The sequence below is a fragment of the Mytilus trossulus genome, chromosome 3 (genome assembly GCF_036588685.1).
Source record: "Mytilus trossulus isolate FHL-02 chromosome 3, PNRI_Mtr1.1.1.hap1, whole genome shotgun sequence".
NCBI lineage: Eukaryota > Metazoa > Mollusca > Bivalvia > Mytilida > Mytilidae > Mytilus > Mytilus trossulus.
Window position 1 is genome coordinate 76078198 of NC_086375.1, and position 16497 is coordinate 76094694.

Genomic DNA, 16497 nt, shown 5'->3' on the forward strand with positions numbered 1-16497 from the left:
GACAATGAGGAACATTGATTGCAAGTTGTGTGTAAATAAGAAATTTTTGATGATTTCAATTCCTTATATGCAAAACCTTAATTTGTGTGTTAAGTTGTTTGATTTCTAAGTTGATTGCTAATCCTCTTATGTTTTAGCTAATACTGCTTTATGTTGCTTATTTATTGAGTGTTTTATTTTAAATTTTCTACAGGGGTCATGATGGTAACTTCATCTTTAATAATGATGAAAATGTGCCAGTATCACAACAGTAAGCTACACAATATGTCTTCTTCCTATGGCATGCTCAGGATTCACAGACACATTAGTAGCATGATCTAGAATAACCTCGTTTTCATTGGACTAATCTCACTCTTCAGTAGAACATTTACATCAATAAACCTAATTTCAAAACTGATTTATGATAAGCACATTTAAATAAATTATTACTCAATTACAGGGGATAATTGCAATTTGATTTCATATAAACTATTAATGATCAGCAAATTTGGATCTGCATGATTAAAAGGAAATGCTTAAAAATAAAACAAATTAAAAGACTTACTACAGATCCACAAGGAGTTGGTTCACTTTTGTGTTAAATTGAAAATAGAATATGGTGTAAAAAAAGTTGAAATTGGTGACAAATGAGGGATAATATGAAGAGTATACATCTTGTTTCTGTTATTTTGTCTTTACATTTGATAATATTCAGGGTGTTTTATATGGTACTTTGGTTGTGGAACTTTCATTGAAATATGCATGGTTTCAGTAGCAAGAAAAATATTAAAAAAAAAATTAATGAAGACCTCTGGAAAAGAGATATAATTATGCAGACACAATTTTTCAAACAATAAATGTTGATGTTGAAAATATGTAAAATATACTCTTTTTTGAACACCATTTGAAATAACTGTTTATATCCTGTCCAAAATTCCAAAATCAAACATTAAGAACGAAACTTAAAATTAACATGTCTTGAAAAAACGTAGAATACTACCCTACGCCTTTCAATTGCAAAGTATGAAACAAATGGAAACTAAATCTGAGCATGTTGTTAGGTAGGGTGACAATTTGTGATGTTGTTTTGTTGACTTGTTTTGTACCTGCACCTGTAGTTACTATGTACTGTAAATACTCAAATCACAATCTTTTACCACTTTTATACTGACTTTGACAACAAAGCCTCACTTTCACATTAAAGCCTCACTTTCACTCTATTAACATCAGGTTCAAAATTAATAAATTGGAATAGTATTTAAGTTTATTGAAGGCAGCTTGTGCTTCTCCACTATCTGGGTCAAGCTTATGGCCTTTAAGCCATTTAAAGTATATTGACTTAGATTAACAATAATAGAATAAATGATATTTGATATTAGGATTCATCAAAGTGAGAATATTTCCATGCAGGTTGTTATATCTCAGTCATTGAGCATAAACATGCAAAAAAATATGCTGGGATCGGATCAAATTTGAAGTCAGTAAGGCAGCAACCAAACAATGAAACAATGCAAAACATATTGATTAGAATTTCAGGAATCAATCATTTTAGGAACAACTACAGAATACCACTATGAAATGTATTTACAGTACATTTAAAAGGGACCATATATGGTTTAATTTCTGCTAAGAAACCTTTTAAAGGAAATTTTGACCCTCACATATAGATATTAACTTTTGGTAAAATAATTTCAATTATTTAAGTAACCTCTTATTCCATAATGGCAAATACATGCCTAAACCTTTTTTAATGGGCTTTAAGCATATTTTAAAGTGTACTTAATTGGAATTTTAAGTTTTGAGTTTATTGATGTGTTTATTCTGACATTTACTTACAAAGTTGACAAGAAAGTCTGTTAGAATGATTAGGTATACGAGTCAGTTGGCAGAGTTTATCCATCAAAAGACATGAAAGATTTCTCAAAATAATCCAAAACATTCCTATAATGAATACACATCCATATATGGTCTCATTTAGTTGGCTTTGTTCCCTAGATCATAGATATCTTACTTTTTATTTTTGTAGATTAATAGATGAATAAAAGAAAGACATTGTTGTGTTTTCTTATTGATGAATATTTTGTAAAACAATGTTATTTTAACTACATTGGATTCATTATTATTCATTAAATACCAATTTTCGTGGCTTCTGTGGGTACAGTTGAACCACAAAATTAAAAGTTCAATAATTGACAAATTTTCTTAAGGCTTATACATGTTATATGCAGACTACGGTAAAACCATGAAATTGAATACCAACCAACATGTAAGTTTTCCTTCAACCACGAAAATTGGTACCCACAAAAATAAGTGAATACACAGTATACTGTACTGTAAATTCAGAAATTATTGCGTGCATTTATTATTGCGATTTTGTCAATTTAGACTTAAATGCGATTTTAATTTTTACGATTTCGAGAAAAATCATGTTAAATTCATATCAAATATTTCAAAATGCGAATTTAAATTATTGCGTTTACAACTCAGTCGCATTTTTCGCAATAATAAAAACCTCGCATTAATTTCTGAATTTACATTATTTGAAATCACCAGACAACCTAATCATAACTGAAATGAAATCTTGTTTTTTTTTAGTTAAAAAGTTTGTATTTGCAAAGTTTTGTTTAAAGTAAATCTTGCTCAAAAAGCATTTGGAAAATATGAAGATGGAGAAACACAGCAATGTTTCCTTTTACCTAACCCATTACACTATTGTGTATGGTTGTTTACATTCTTGTTTCCATGTATTTTGCATGTCTCTTTAAATTATTTTAATTTAGGGATTATAATATCTTTGTAAAACAGAGATTGTTACATGGGTTATATAATTAGATCAAAATTAATGTATCTTTGCTCAGGGAGTATTTTTATCTTTGAAATACAGAGAAATATGAGTATCAAGTATGAATCAATATCTAATGTCCATACTATATTCAAACAATTTTTGCAGTAGGAAATGTAAAAGGGAGTACATTACTATTCATGGGCATATTAGTAAATATAGTTATACATCATTACATGTACCAACTGTTTTTGCTACAGGGAGTTTCAACCTCGTACATGTATAGCATTTGTATAACAATATTATTTCTTTCTTCCAGATCTACCTTGCAAGTTAAACCTCCACCACTGCCACCTAAGGTATTGAACAATTTTTACTTATCATGCCTTTTATGGCTTTTTTTTTCATAATTTTTAGTGCAAATACTTTGAAGTGTTAAATGAACCAGGTTTGTATTTAATTGATATGTCATTTTTTGCTGCACATTATTTAAAAAAAAACATGTTTCTATGTTACCATAAAGTGATTGGCTATAATGAATATTTTGTTTTTAAAGTGTTGAAGCATTTTAAATGTTGACTGTCAGTCATTCATCCTAAACAAACAACTAGTGGACTACACTGAAAATCATCTAGATTTGTATGTATATCATATGTCATATCTAATTTTAGAAGTTTGTTGTGCATGACAAATGTTTTTCTCAGGAAAAAATAACAAAAGTTATATATTTAATATATATCTAAATTGCCTGAGGTCTTCTTTGTCTGTTATTTATTATTCCAATAATGACTTTTAATGAGTAAAAAAATGAACTTATACAATTAGATAATCAAAGACTATTATATTTACTATTTAGCCAAACATTAATGAGGGTTATCAAGACACTGACCAAGATGAAGATGATGAAGTAGATGAAGGTCCAGATCGTAAGTCATTAGAGGATGGTACAAAGACCTTAATTCCTAACACACAACTACAAACAGAAATGGACGACAGACCTCCAGACCTGCCACCTAAACAGAGCAGACGTTATCCTAATGGTGCTATTCCTGGGGTGGGAAATGGAAGTGCTGTATCAACGGAAGAAGTACCACCTGTATTACCAAGAAGGAAGAAAGAACAGGTATAGGGCTTGAATATTTATGGTCTGACAAGTCAGTGCATGTTGTTCACATTTTGTTCATGTTTTTTATACTTAGTTCTTCTGAACTTTTTTTTCCTGTGGAGTTGTATATGTTAAATGGTAAAAATGACAAGAATTACCAGTAGTTTAAGATGTGGATGGATTATAGTTCTTGAGCTGGCAATAACTTATAAATCTGAATTGAGCAAAGATTTCATCATCCTTATGAAATATTTAATTCTTATTTTATTATGCTTAGTATTCTATAACTTTAGTCTGTTTAAATAGATTTATCATGTTTTGCAGGATAAGACAGCATCTGGTCGACCTGTCAGCAACGGTCTCCCTCCTACACCTAAAGTACATGTAAGTGTTCAGCAACAGTCTCCCTCCTACACCTAAAGTACATGTAAGTGTTCAGCAATGGTCTCCCTCCTACACCTAAAGTACATGTAAGTGTTCAGCAACAGTCTCCCTCCTACACCTAAAGTACATGTAAGTGTTCAGCAATGGTCTCCCTCCTACACCTAAAGTACATGTAAGTGTTCAGCAATGGTCTCCCTCCTACACCTAAAGTACATGTAAGTGTATTATATTTTATAACCAGATGCAGTTCTAATTGATCTAGTTACATGGAATATTTCAAAAGATAATCCAATAATTTCCTCTTTTTACATTAAGACTAAAGAAGAACTATCTTATTAATTGGAAAAGTTAAAAGTGAATTTACACACTAATTCTCCTTTGACCACGATCATTCGAATTAATAATAATTTTCAAACCTAGAATACAATGACACATGATTGGTTGAATTTATATTGTTGAGTTTTTTGTTAGCCAATCTCATCGATTCGGTATAAGTTTTGAAAATATCCACCAGAGTTCCTGAAATCCTAAAATGTTTTTAGAATATTGTTTTATAATTCCAGATGGGAGCCTGTTTTTCCAAAGTGTTCAATGGATGTCCTCTCCGTATAAACTGTACAGCAAGCTGGGTACATCCTGATACAAGAGGTAAGACTTTATTTCAGTGTTTGTCATTTTCAGTATAATTATACTCAATGATGTGGAAGGGATGTCAGAGCTTTCTGAAATTTGGTATCGAGTTTCATCTGAGTCTGTTATACTGTATGGTGCATTTTCATTTCCATCACTCATCAGCCTCCTGTTAACGAAATACTTATAAACTCTTACAATTAATGGCCATATATGAAATGTTTATCTCATTTTTCTAAGGAAATAAGATTCAGAGCTCCTTTAAATCTATCAATGTTACTGTGTGATGTTTTTCCCATCCATTGTCCATCAGCTATCTGTTGTTCATCAAATACTTCTAGATATTTCTAGTGGGGGTGTCATTTGAAGCAATGGATTAGAGTACATCTTGTTATTGTCAGATAAGATTCTATAATTGGATGAAAACGTGGTCATTTTCTTGTGAAAAGGGTCCTGTCAATCCAATGGTGGTAAATTAGCTGTTTTTTTATGTGCATCTTTCTGTTAAAAATATCTCTTCCTCTAACTTTCACACCCCTTGAAATTAGGTAATGTAACTTTGAATGATTGTTCACCACTACTACTACTACTAGAAGGTGTTACAGTCAAGTTTCTTGTCAAAAAGTTCTTTCAATATTGTCAACCCCATGCAGGCTCGTAGCCAGGAATTTCCAAAGGGGGGTTCGTTGAACTCACAAACTCGACTTTAACAATCACAATTCGAACAGAACATTGACTTTAACAGTGCTTATTTGTTTTCAAGGGGGGGTTTGTCCGAACCCCCCTGGCTATGGGTATGCTATGATTATGCACAAAGAAATTTTCTGTTCTCTAAATTTGAAACCACTTATAGTTTTCTTCTGAAAATAGACTAGATTATTCACCATTTTCTTATACGAGAAAGAAAATGCCTACAGTAAAGTTCAAGGTCAAAAACTTAGTTAAACTTGGCCACCCCTGTGGTATGAAGAAGACTTGTTTCCACTCTTAACCCCCTTTAAGTTAAACTAAGCATGATTATTTACGACAAGTTGACAACTTAAAATGGTGTTGCATACGAGGAAGAAAAACATGCATTAAAAGTTTTGAACAAATACTTACTACAACTTACGATGGATATAAGATATGTTAAAAGCAAATTACCAATCACAATTAATTCCATTGGTATTAGACTTAACAATTCTCTAGTTCCTATTTATAAAGAAGCTAACATATTTAGATTACTACAAAATAAGTAATGCATGTCATTTTATGTAGAAAAGTAAAATAACAAAAATACTGATCTCTGAGGAAAATTCAGAACGTGAGTCCCAAATCAAATGACAAAATCAATAGGTCATAAACACATCAAATGAATGCATCACAACTGTCATATTCCTGACTTGGTACATGTTACTTGTATTATTACTGTGAATAGATCATGATATAGAGTCTAAAATATATGTAAATGTCGCTAAAGATTTTGAGTTTTGTCATGATGAATTCTGCATGGTTACTAGGACAACAATATTTAATTTTCCTTGTAAGGTACTATTGATTCAATGCCAAATTATGGAAATAATATGAAACAAAAGTTCATAGTGTCACTATGTTACCATTGCATTCTTGGCCATTTGTAATAAATAATTTGACTTTCTACAGATCAGTATCTATTACTTGGTGCTAATGAAGGCCTGTACACATTAAACCTGAATGAGATTCACGAATCATCACTAGAATTGGTGAGTTTTTACATTCATAACTCTGTAATGGGATATCCATGAATTATCACAACAGTTGGTGAGTTTAACATTAATAACTGTTTAACATGAACATGATTATCAACACTAGTAGAATACATCAACATGGGAATTTTACATTTATATATGTTAAACAGGATTCATAAATCATCACTAGAATCGGTGAGTTTGACATTAATAACTTTTTAATGGGATTTGTGAATCATCACTAGAATTGATTAGTTTTTACTATTATAGCTTTTTAATAAGTTTCGTCAATCATCACTAGAATTGATGATTTTTTACATTTATAGCTATTTAATAAGTTTCGTCAATCATCACTAGAATTGGTGAGTTTTAATGTTTGGATTCCTGAATCATCACTAGAAGTGGATTGATTTTACATTTATAACTGTTTGTTTAGGTACATGAATTTTTGCTAGAATTGTTGAGTGTTTACATTTATTACTGTTCAATGGGATTCATAATCATCACATAAATTAGTGTGTTTATATATTTATAACTGTTGAATGGGATTTATAAATCACTAGAATTGGTGAGGTATTACATTTATAAAATTTTAAATGAGATTCATGAATCGTAATGTCAATTGATAATTTGTATATTTATAACTGTTTACGAGAATGGAAATGAAATCAATGATCTCTTTCAATTATTTTACTTGTAGTGTACATATATACTCCTTTAACACCAAATACCAGTAGCTTTCTTCTGATTAAATTATGTAATTATTATCTGAAATGTCATCTAATTTGGTTAATAATCTAAATGGTGTAAATGAAAAGGGTTTTTTTCCCCAAAAGGCTCAAATGCAATTCAATAGGCCCTTTGTCCTTATCATATGATAGAACTATTTTAGAATAGAAATAAAATGTGATAGATTATTGTTATTTTTCATATTACGCTACTTGCTAGATGTTGAAAATCATTGTTGGAAACTAAAGGTGCATGTGGCATTGTCAATGAAAACATCAATGACATCATAGGCTAAATAGCGATAAACAGATTACCAATGGTACTTCAAACTTTAAGATGTTTTTGGGCCACATCTCATCTCAGGCCTGTTGCCCTTCGATGATAATATAGCTGGAAAACATCTTCTCGCAAGAAAACCATCAATAATTTATAGTTACCATATTAAACTTATATTGTAATAAGATAGATTTTAATTGATATTGTTTTATTTCCAGCTACATCCCAGGAAATGTATGTGGGTTTATGTGATAAAAGATATCTTGATGACAATATCAGGTAATTTAATACAATTTTATGGGTGTGTAATTGTATAAAGCCATCTCTGGTTATTTGTTTTAGATATTTTTATTATTATACATAACCCAGCTTTAAAAAAGAGGGGGTAAACTGTTTTACCTCTGTCTGTCCACCCATCAGTCTGTCTATGAGTCCGTCAGTCCGTCCTTCCCATGAATATTTTCATTAAAATTTTCTCAGGAACTCCTCAACAAAGATTTCTAAATTTTAGTTTCAGGGTTTATATAAGTCATACTGCAAACAATCACACATAATTTTAATTTATCACAGTTTAATTAGATGTTTTCAAACAGCTACAAATTTATTTTTTTCACCTGAATACTTGTGATAAGAAGGGGGTAAGGACAATGTACCAGTGCGAATTATTATACTTCAGTATGTTTTTTCTATATATAAAGTAATGAAAAAGTTGTGCTATTTCATTCCACAGAATCATTTGCCAGTCAATAGTTTCAAAGACTATTGCCCCGGTTAATAGTTTCATTATCATCTTTCCCGTACTTTTTCATGCTTATTTTTCATTGGATGATAATGATGTCATTGACTACTCTGCTTGGTTACGTATGATTTGCAACGTCAAACTCACTATAATATTGTAACCGGTGAAATCTGTATGTGTTGTTTGAAATTTCACTAACAGGAAGCAATTATAAAAGAGAAAGAAAATCTTCAAGGGAATTTTTATAAAAGATCTAAAACATAGAACCTTATTCATAATATTGGTTCGCTCTCCGTATATTAAAAGTGAATTTGCGTTCGTTGTACTTTAGCTAGGATTTATTATAAGCACAGAAAGATTAATGCTAGTATTTGTAGTCTTGATTGAAATTAATGAAATATTTATAAATACAAAACGAACTATAAAAAAAGTAAAGTTCATCATGTGCATGAAAAGTTATGTGACATTTTTTTTTCTTTCAGATGATATATATACACTTTTAGAAAATTAGTTATTTGGTATATAAAAACACTTAATGGCTGTGTTATTCAGTATAATAAAACACCTAATGACTGGTTGTGCGGGTAATAGCAAGTTTGTTGTCCCTTTGCATACCAACTATTGATCTCTGCTTTGCCTTGAGCAATAGTTGGTAACTCAGAGACAACAAACTTGCTATTACCCTCACACCCAGTCAAACGGTGTATACTATACAAGGCTGATAATGGTAGTTCCTCTTAACATATTGCATAGATTTCAGGTGAATGATACAGACACCTTAGAACCTTAATTTTCAAATATTTTGTGATGTAGGGAACATTGTATTTTAAAATGAATAATTGTGTATAACAATAATTTATTCCAATTATAGGTAAAACCCCTCACCTGTGGAGACATGATTTGATGATGATACATTCAAAACAGACAAATAGGTTCTCTTTACCTATGAACAGAATACCAGAAAAATTAGTTCCAAGGTAAACCTAACAATGTTAAATTGCCTTGTTATAAATGAGGCCTTGGCTTCCAGACATACCTTTGTCAATATACATGATGTTTGGTAGTTATGAAGCATTCAAGTTATAATTACCTATATTTCATACTTGAAGAATTTAACAATGTGGTTTTCAGTTTGAACCCTGCAGATGGCAGGTGCATTTAACTCTGTGAAAAAATGGTTTTCAACACCAACAATCAATCAATCTTAAATGACTGTAATGATGTTTGTGTTTAGGTTCATTCAAAACTCATAAACTGACAGCTCCATGATAAAAATTGAAAGACAACTAAAAGAACCAATAAAATACTACATAACAAAAACTAAAGACTGAGCAACATGAACCCTACCAAAAACTGGCTGTGATCTAGGGTGCTTAAGGTTAAAAATATTCTGCTCTAATAACTGCATCCCTCAATGTTGCTCAAAGGAAATAAATATTTGGTGATAAGTGGCATTTGATGATGTCAAAATTGATGACCAGAAGACTTGAATGCGGTTTACACAATTGAAACATATCTGTGGTCATCTATTCATTAATGCTCATCCAATGATATGCTGAGTTCTACATTGCTGCAGCTTGTCTAAAAAGACATTGTTTCAATGGAGCCAAATTGAAAACAGGTTTGAGTTGGATTGTGGAATTCTATAGCCAGAGCACGATGCACGTTATTAATAATCCTGAAATAATAGCTTTTTTCTAGCAACTCTCAGTAAAAGTGACTTTCCCAGGAGAACCTCATGCATATTTTGTATTCATATTAGTTTCTATGTATTTTGGGATTTTTTTCAGACGGTTTACACCAACGACAAAAGTTCCTGATACAAAAGGCTGTAGTAAGTGTTGTGTAGGAAGAAATCCCTACAATGGATACAAGTACCTGTGTGGAGCTTTACCAACTGGTATCATACTCATGCAGTGGTATGAACCACTCAATAAATTTATGTTGTTAAAGGTAAGTTGAAAAATAAAATATCTGGGTATAGCAATAACCTTCAGAACCAAAGCAAGAAAGTTCAAAAATAAAATCTGAAATGATTCACAACAATGATTTCCCAATCTGTTTGCATTAAAACATCTTGGATGCATACATACTGTGGATTCATTTGCATACAAGTTTAATATAGAAAATTTGTCGTTAGTTGAACATTTAATTTCGTGGTTCACCTTGACTCAAGAAATCAATGAAAATTAACATCCATCGAATAATAATGAATCCACAGTAGTAAAGTTGCTGATAATAATTTGCCATTCTGTTATTTTCCTGCATTGACTTTGTTTTTATTTTCAGACATTTGATTTTGACGAAATGCCACTGGATTTAACGGTGTTTGAAATGTTTATCTCCCCTGAGTTGGAATACCCAATGATTTGTACGGGTATAAGGAGAGGGTTAGTATATATTTATTCAACTTGAACATGCCAATAGCATAGTTAGTACCAATTTTTCTGCACGAGATGAGCATTGGACAATCAATGTCTATTAAGTGATGCAAAAATGACATAAAAAGTATATCCTAAAAGAGGGACGAAAGATACCAAATGGACAGTAAAACTCATAAATTGATAATAAACTGACAACGCCATGGCTAAAAATGAAAAGACAAACAGACAAACAATAGTACACATGACACAACATAGAAAACTAAAGAATAAACAACACGAACCCCACCAAAAACTAGGGGTGATCTCAGTTGCTCCGGAAGGATAAGCAGATCCTGCTCCACATGTAGCACCTGTCGTGTTGCTCATACTATAACAAATCCGGTAAATAGTCTAACTCGGTAGGTCACATTCATGAAAAGGAAGGGGATTGTAGTTAACTATGCAAGGAATGGGAGTAAATGCATGAGGGAGATAAATACCTTAATTTTTTTTTAATTTCCAAAATTTTGTTACAAATATAGATAACACAAAATCTGTATTTTCATGCCAGAATCGAAGTACTGGCTACTGAGCTGGTTACCATTAGTCAATCAAACAGTAATTAATATCTCAGAAATAACAGCTTTTATGAACTGAAAATATTTTAATTTAGATTTTTTTGTAAAACCAAAGAGGGCACAAATAGAAATTAAATATATAAAGCCCATTTATGGACCAGTTAAATAATTATCTCCAGGGTTCTTAAACATCTGAGATCATGGCTTACATCAAACATCGGGAATTTGATTTAACCACCACATTTGTCCAACCAGAAAAAGACTTCTTACTTACATACTTACTTGGCACAACCGAAGAGGCATGAGTGTTACAGTGCCACATAGGCCATGTCCAGAATGTAACTTCCCAAGATACCCATATAGTCATTGTTGTTCTGTGATGCATTTCATGGGATAGCAACTATAGATCATCTATTGGTGATACAGTGTATGAGAAAAAAATCATTTTAAAAACTTATTTTCTATATTTACAGACAAGATAGAAACCATGTACAGTTTGATGTGATAAATTTGAATTCTAATTCCAGTTGGTTTATGGAATGTAATGAAGGTATGTTTACTATTTATGCATATAGTGAAATATAACACACACACAACATAAATGATGCAAATTTTGCACTTGTTTGATGACTTCGTAATCCATGGAATCAGAAAAGATGACATGAAAATAACAGAATAATCAAGCAAATAAAACTAGTGGTTTACAGCCGTTTTCATTGAGTTAAGCTAAAGGTAATATCTTTGGTTAGCTTGCTTGCTAGCTGAACTGTGAAATCATCTAATGAATGGCTATTATTTATTTTGAATTTATTGAACCATAAAAAAATAAATTATTGCCATTCATTCTAAATAAATTTCTATCAAAAATAAGGCTTAAAGAACTTTTTATATTATTTACATTAACAATTTCAACGTACACACATGTTGGTGTATGAATACACAACTTCAGAGTGAGAGTAAAAGTGGGTGTGTTGCCATAAAAATTGACAACATTGAAAATACAAGTAACACTTTTAACCAATCAGAAGATAGTATATTCACCAAATTTACTTTATTATTATGTAAAGTATACTGCCCTCTTTTTGAAGTAGCCTAGTCCTACAGACAGATAGATTGGTTTTTTTGTTGGACTGAAGGATGGTAGTTTACCTAACCTAAAAATGACTTCAATGTTCAGCTTACAAGTAATCTAACGAAAGCTATTAACTATAGCTACACACTCAATGAAATTGACTGTAATACATTTCACAATAACACGCTTCAAGTTATAACTCTCAGTTTAATTGCTTTAAGTATTATACAGTAAATATTTGAATGTTTCTAGTCTTGTTATATTTGGTATTTGAGGTCTTTTAATTTCAAGCATAAATTCATATAATCATAATTTAAGAGAAAATATTTTTAATATAAATGTGGCCTTATATGAAGGAAAATTAGATTTGAGATTTAATTATGATCAAATACTGTATAACTTTTTCTCCACTGAAGTCAAATTTCCCTTTGTTTTCTATTTTTAGTCAGACCATTAATATTTTTGTTCTATTGGTTTTAGGTGAAGCGTTACCTGTAGTTAATGTTACCCAGTTAGAGAAAGATACAATTCTAGTCTGTTATGATAGTAAGTATACATAATATAATCTTTTTGTCACTGTGAACATTTGTTCTATGTAGCCAATATCTATCAAGAGATTTTGTTAGAATGGTTCCATTTATAAACCCCTGTAGGTGTCAAGCTAATTATTCAGAACAGATCTTTTTATTCTATGATTGAACCCCTACTTTTACCAGTATTGGTCTCGTCATAGCTTAAAGTGTGACATACTGTATAATGCAGTTTATCTGTAATTCATATATTTTTCCTTTGATCTTACTGCTTAATATTTTCGAGTATCGACGTACTGGCGGTATCACTGAAAATATTAGGCAATACATTGCACGACGTCATAATTACCGATAAACAGAATAATAGGTAGTTTCATTTTTGATACTGACTATATCATGTGGAATATCTTAACTCGCCCTAACAGGCTCGTCTAGATATTCCACATGATATAGTCAGTATCAAAAACGAAACTACCTATTATTCTATATATGTCATAATGGTTTGTCTGCGGCTATAATGTTTAGAATGCAAGAGTAACATATTAACTTGCGGATTGCTGATTGTGAATGTTCTAACAATAGGCAATCCTTGAGTTAGAACAGAATCCACATAGTAAAGAGATTGATTCTGTTCAAGACCTCTGCAAAGTTCAACAATCAGGACCTTAATTGACTAGTATAAAATCGCTAACTGCTAATATTTTCACGTTCAACTGGTGTTCTGAGTGAAGTTGGATTTCAAACATGTCCTCAAAATTAATCTATATGAGATTGTGACAAACTTGATGATGATGAAGAAGTTGATGATAACACAATATAATTAGCATGGCTAGAGAAATAAACTGTTCATTGATAGTTACAAGAAAAAACTGTTCAAATTACATCTTTAGTATTTGAAAGTCTCAAGTCCATCCGTATGTCCCAAATTTGGTTTCCATTCCGTGACTTAGGTTGTCTTTACCAAACGTTATGAAACTTATACACACTGCTTATAACCACATAATACAGATCAATTTAAAATTTTGGTGGCGTCACCTTAATTGTTTTTAGTTTCTCTTTCCTTAGTTTGCCTCAACTATAAAACTTTTTCACAATACTTATGACCACAAAACTCAGATTTTGTTATTGTCACTTTTATCGTTGAACTTTAAGATATACAGATTAAATTTTAGATTTTCAAATGTTTGTTTTTATTTCAGAATTTGTTAAAGTTGTAAATATGTCGGGAAAGTTAAAGTCAAGTAGAAAACAAGCAGCAGAGTTACATTTTGATTCTACTGTGCAATCATTAGGTAAGTGTATTTAATATTCCCCTGTTAAAAGGTGGGGGTATACTGTTTTACATCTGTCTGTCTGTCAGTCCATCTGTTCGTCCATCCCATGAATATTTTTTTGCTCATCTTTCTCAGGAACTACATAACAAGGATTTGGTTTCAGGGTTTATTATAAGTCAGCAATACTGTGTGATGTGTATCTAGATTTATCACTCCACAACTTCCTGTTTACCGAACACTTGTATCATTTTACACAAAATTGCCCAGTTGAAAATTTTTGGTATATATTTCTCTGATACTACAATATAAGGCCACACCAATTTGATTCCTTGTTCAACGGACCCGCCCGCACCTTTTTTTTTCAAAACAGAATTTTTTATTTTTTTTATATTCCCGCTTCCCGCATCCGGAAATGAAATCATGTACATTTCCCGCACCGTTTTTTTGTAAATATTATATAAAGATCTCAACATTTGTTTTTTAAAATTACAGTCTAGCCTTTATATAACGATTTTAAACCTATCAGCACCCCACAACACTGTAAATATCTGCGAGAATATTTGTTTCAGCATGAAACCAATTTATTCCAAGCGGGAGTGCTCCGATATAAATAGAAATACCAGTACAGAACAAAACGTTGGTTTCTTTCCCCCTAACTTATATTCCCTATAAAAAAAATGTTCGTTGTTAAAATAAAGTACAAAGAACATCTGAAGGATTTGCCTTCAACTGCAATTATAATGTATGGTGACGGTCATACCCGCTGCAGGTTTGTGCACCTATCCTGGTTGATTCAGAGACCTGTCGTTCAGCAGTTATTATTTGTTGATGTGGTTCATTGGTATTTTCCCGTTTGGAAATATAATTTAGATCGTTGGTTTTCCTGTTCGAATTGTGTACAATACTAAGTTGTGGTCCCTTATAGCTTGCTGGTTGGTCTTGATCAAAGCACTGTGTAAAAGGCCGTTCTTTGACCTATATATTTGTTATTATCAGGTTGGGACCAACCCTCCCTCAGACAAGGGCCTTGAAGGGGTCATTTTACCATACTATACAAAACCTTTGACAACTTAAAATTTTTTACTCAAAAAGAGGAGAAATACATTATATTTTAAACAACTTTTCTAAAAGAGGGATAGGTCCACTTATTTTGAAACATATTAAACTGTTAAAGTAAATGTGTTAACATGGTTAAAGTCCAGAAATATTACAAAATTCTTGGACATGTTTTGACCATTTAGTACCAAATATTATAGTTCTTTTGGAAAATATAAGCCCTTTTGTACTTAAAGTGTTTTTACAAAAAAAATATAACTTTAATATTTTGACCTCTCATAAAAGGGATATTCATAACCATGATAACATTAAGGGGTTGTTCTGAACCTGATTATGACTTGGATGGAGAATTGTCTCATTGTCAGTCACACATACATAGACCAGATTTAATTATTCAATTATTTCTTGTTGAACAGGGAAAAAATACTTCTTAAAATGAAAAGAAATGTCAAGGTACAAGTGATAAATCAAGTATTGTTTTAATAAAGTCAAAACCTACTATTTTATGTTTACAAAAAAAAATTATAATCGCTCGCCTTTACTTTTTAAGCTTCGCCTCAAAAATTTGCAAATTAAATATTTTTTTATTAAAATTTTCAAATCGCTCGCTCGCCCCAATTTTTGGAGTCCAATTATTAAATTGGTGTGGCCTAAGGATTTCTGAAATTTGGTTTCAGGGTTAAAATTATTAAGTGTGATGGGTTTTCCGATTCATCACTCAACAACTTCCTGTGTTTAGGCGGGGGATCATCAGTGTGCAGTAGCTGGCTGTTTCACTTGTTCTACCTTTATTCACAGAAAGGATGGTTTACTGCAATCTTCTTGTTCATCAGCCGATCTTTCTGTCCATTCTTTGTTGGTTTGTTTATCTATCTGTATATTTGGCTGTCTGTTACTTATGGTAATATTACTGAGCTTCTATATAGATAAGTAAGAAATTGATATTTTTTGTGGAAATGTATGACTATAAGATGTACCATGGCAAAATTGGATCCACACAGTAATTATTTCCTGACTGACAATACTTTGAATTGTTATTGAGCACTGAGCATGGAATTTTTGGTAAATGTCTTATAAACAAGTAGAGGTATCAAGTATTTATAATATGATACAGTCATGAAGTTTTTATACGACCACATTAAGTTTTTATATCATATAGACAATGATAGTGCATTCACTTGACATATCAACAATATAAGGATGAGGCTTAGAAACTGGGAAATGCGAGGCTTTGCCAAGTTTTTTTCCCGTTTCGGGCCGAATCCTTATATCGTTGACATGTCAAGTCAATGCA

At 31.5% G+C, this 16497-nt stretch overlaps 1 protein-coding gene across 4 annotated transcripts in view; it reads left to right on the forward strand.

Moving 5' to 3' along the window:
• The window catches only part of LOC134712444 (mitogen-activated protein kinase kinase kinase kinase 5-like), a 52926-nt gene that overhangs the window by 16031 nt on the left and 20398 nt on the right, over nucleotides 1–16497 (forward strand). For 2 of the 4 annotated variants that reach the window (XM_063573979.1, XM_063573980.1), the window contains 13 exons: nucleotides 194–250; nucleotides 3081–3120; nucleotides 3618–3884; nucleotides 4191–4250; nucleotides 4814–4898; nucleotides 6522–6601; nucleotides 7810–7870; nucleotides 9202–9307; nucleotides 10121–10283; nucleotides 10620–10720; nucleotides 11745–11821; nucleotides 12824–12889; nucleotides 14073–14165. In XM_063573979.1, the coding sequence (XP_063430049.1) occupies nucleotides 194–250; nucleotides 3081–3120; nucleotides 3618–3884; nucleotides 4191–4250; nucleotides 4814–4898; nucleotides 6522–6601; nucleotides 7810–7870; nucleotides 9202–9307; nucleotides 10121–10283; nucleotides 10620–10720; nucleotides 11745–11821; nucleotides 12824–12889; nucleotides 14073–14165 (1256 nt within the window). The remainder of the gene's footprint in view (nucleotides 1–193; nucleotides 251–3080; nucleotides 3121–3617; nucleotides 3885–4190; nucleotides 4251–4813; nucleotides 4899–6521; nucleotides 6602–7809; nucleotides 7871–9201; nucleotides 9308–10120; nucleotides 10284–10619; nucleotides 10721–11744; nucleotides 11822–12823; nucleotides 12890–14072; nucleotides 14166–16497) is intronic. The other 2 variants (XM_063573981.1, XM_063573982.1) reach the window with 1 other exon arrangement.